At 42.8% G+C, this 1,653-nt stretch overlaps 1 protein-coding gene across 1 annotated transcript; it reads right to left on the bottom strand.

Moving 5' to 3' along the window:
- Positions 1 to 253: 253 nt before the first annotated feature.
- On the bottom strand, positions 254 to 595 carry LOC149134654 (uncharacterized). The gene has a single exon (XM_089355796.1). The coding sequence runs from the start codon at positions 593 to 595 to the stop codon at positions 254 to 256; it is 342 nt and encodes a 113-aa protein (XP_089211922.1).
- Positions 596 to 1,653: the final 1,058 nt, after the last annotated feature.

Genomic DNA, 1,653 nt, shown 5'->3' with positions numbered 1-1,653 from the left:
CAATTAATTGGTTATTGATGGTGATGTTGGGGTTGTCAAGGTTGGTACGAGGAGCTGGTTGAGCGAGCACTTTGGTTTTGGCGATGTTCACTTTCAGGCCGAAGGTTTGATAAGTTCTACTGAAGTTGTTTGTTGAGGTTTGGAGGTCTTCTGCGTTATCATCAGCATATTGAAGCTCAGTAATCTTGTGCTCTCAACAGTGATGTCTTGATCGGAAACGCAAGATGTTGAAAAGTCTGCCATCAAATCTACATCAGAGTTCCACTCCGGAGTTATCTGTTCGAATTTCGGAGAACATGGCAGCGATGCAGAGAGAAAACAGAGTTGGAGCAAGAACATATCCCTGCTTCAGGCCACAGGTGGTCTTGAATTCTTCAGAGATGTCAGTCTGATAAAAGAATCTTCCCCTCATGTCATCATGGAAACCCTTGATCAGCGAAATGAAGCCTCCAGGACAACCGTAACGATGCAGGATATCCCACATGACCTCTCTTGGGACACTGTCGAAAGCTTTTTCCAAGTCGTAGAAGAGGTAAAAGACAGGTTTCTGCTGCTCCCGGATCTTCTCCTGGATCTGACGTGCACAAAAGATCATGTCGACGGTTCCTCTTCACCTTCTGAAACCACACTGTGACTCAGCTACTAGTTGGAGATGTAACAAGATTCGAGCGATGATCTTCCCTGCAATTGATAGCAGAGAGATGCCACGATAGTTACCACAAAGGCTCCTCTCCCCTTTCTTGAAGATGGTGACAATGACTGCATCTTTGAGATCTTGAGGAATCTGTTTCTTCTCCCAGATCTGCAAAATCAGCATGAAGAGTCTTGTCTGAAGAGCAGGTTCACCCGCTCTGAGGAGTTCAAAGGGAATGTTGTCGGGTCCGGGAGCTTTGCTATGTTTCATTTGACTGAAAGCGGTCATGAATTCAATATGGGAAGGAGGACGTGACAGTTCCGTTCTGACAGGGTGTTGAGGAATGTTTTTCAGTGGAATCCATCTTATCCACGTAACAACCAGACGGTGGTCAGTCCAACAGTCCTCAGCTGACAGCATAGAACAAGTGATCAGAACATCTTTGAGATCACATTGTCTTGTGATGGCATAGTCTAGATCTGGGATGTTTCCATGTGGTCTTGAAGTGGTAAGGCTGCCTGAAGGTGTTTGTGACAGCACGTTGGTTGCGCTCCAGCCAAACTAGTTTTTACACAGAGTGATATATAAGACATTACATATTTTTTCTTTATTACAGTAAATTTGGCTTACAGCTGTTTCCAGTAATCCTTATAGATACGTTACTGATAGGTTTGCTCAATTGGTCTTTGGATCAATTGAGAAAAATTAATGTTACTTTTGTCAGAGTCATTTCTAGTGATAACAAAGCTGACTGCTGAAGGAATGGTACATGCATGGAGGTGGGAGGAAAAGAGAAAGAAAGAAGCAAGTTGAATAGAGATAAAGAGGAAAGGGAAAGCAAGTTACAATAAGGTGAAGAGGAGGAAAGGAAAGAAGAGAGGAAGGAATAGAACAAATAGCTATAAGGAACAGGATAGGATGGCTGAAATTTGAGAAAAAGACAGACAAGGGATAGGACATTAGTGTTTGTGATCAGGTCAACACATATTTGCATAGTTTTTACATATATGAACATATTT

This window comes from Octopus bimaculoides, chromosome 7 (assembly GCF_046866305.1).
Source record: "Octopus bimaculoides isolate indiv1 chromosome 7, ASM4686630v1, whole genome shotgun sequence".
Classification (NCBI taxonomy): Eukaryota; Metazoa; Mollusca; class Cephalopoda; order Octopoda; family Octopodidae; genus Octopus; species Octopus bimaculoides.
This window is presented reverse-complemented; position numbering and strand designations above follow the sequence as displayed.

Coding starts and splice junctions, on each gene's coding strand:
- LOC149134654 (XM_089355796.1), bottom strand. CDS start 595: ATGATCTTTTGTGCACGTCAGATCCAGGAGAAGATCCGGGAGCAGCAG.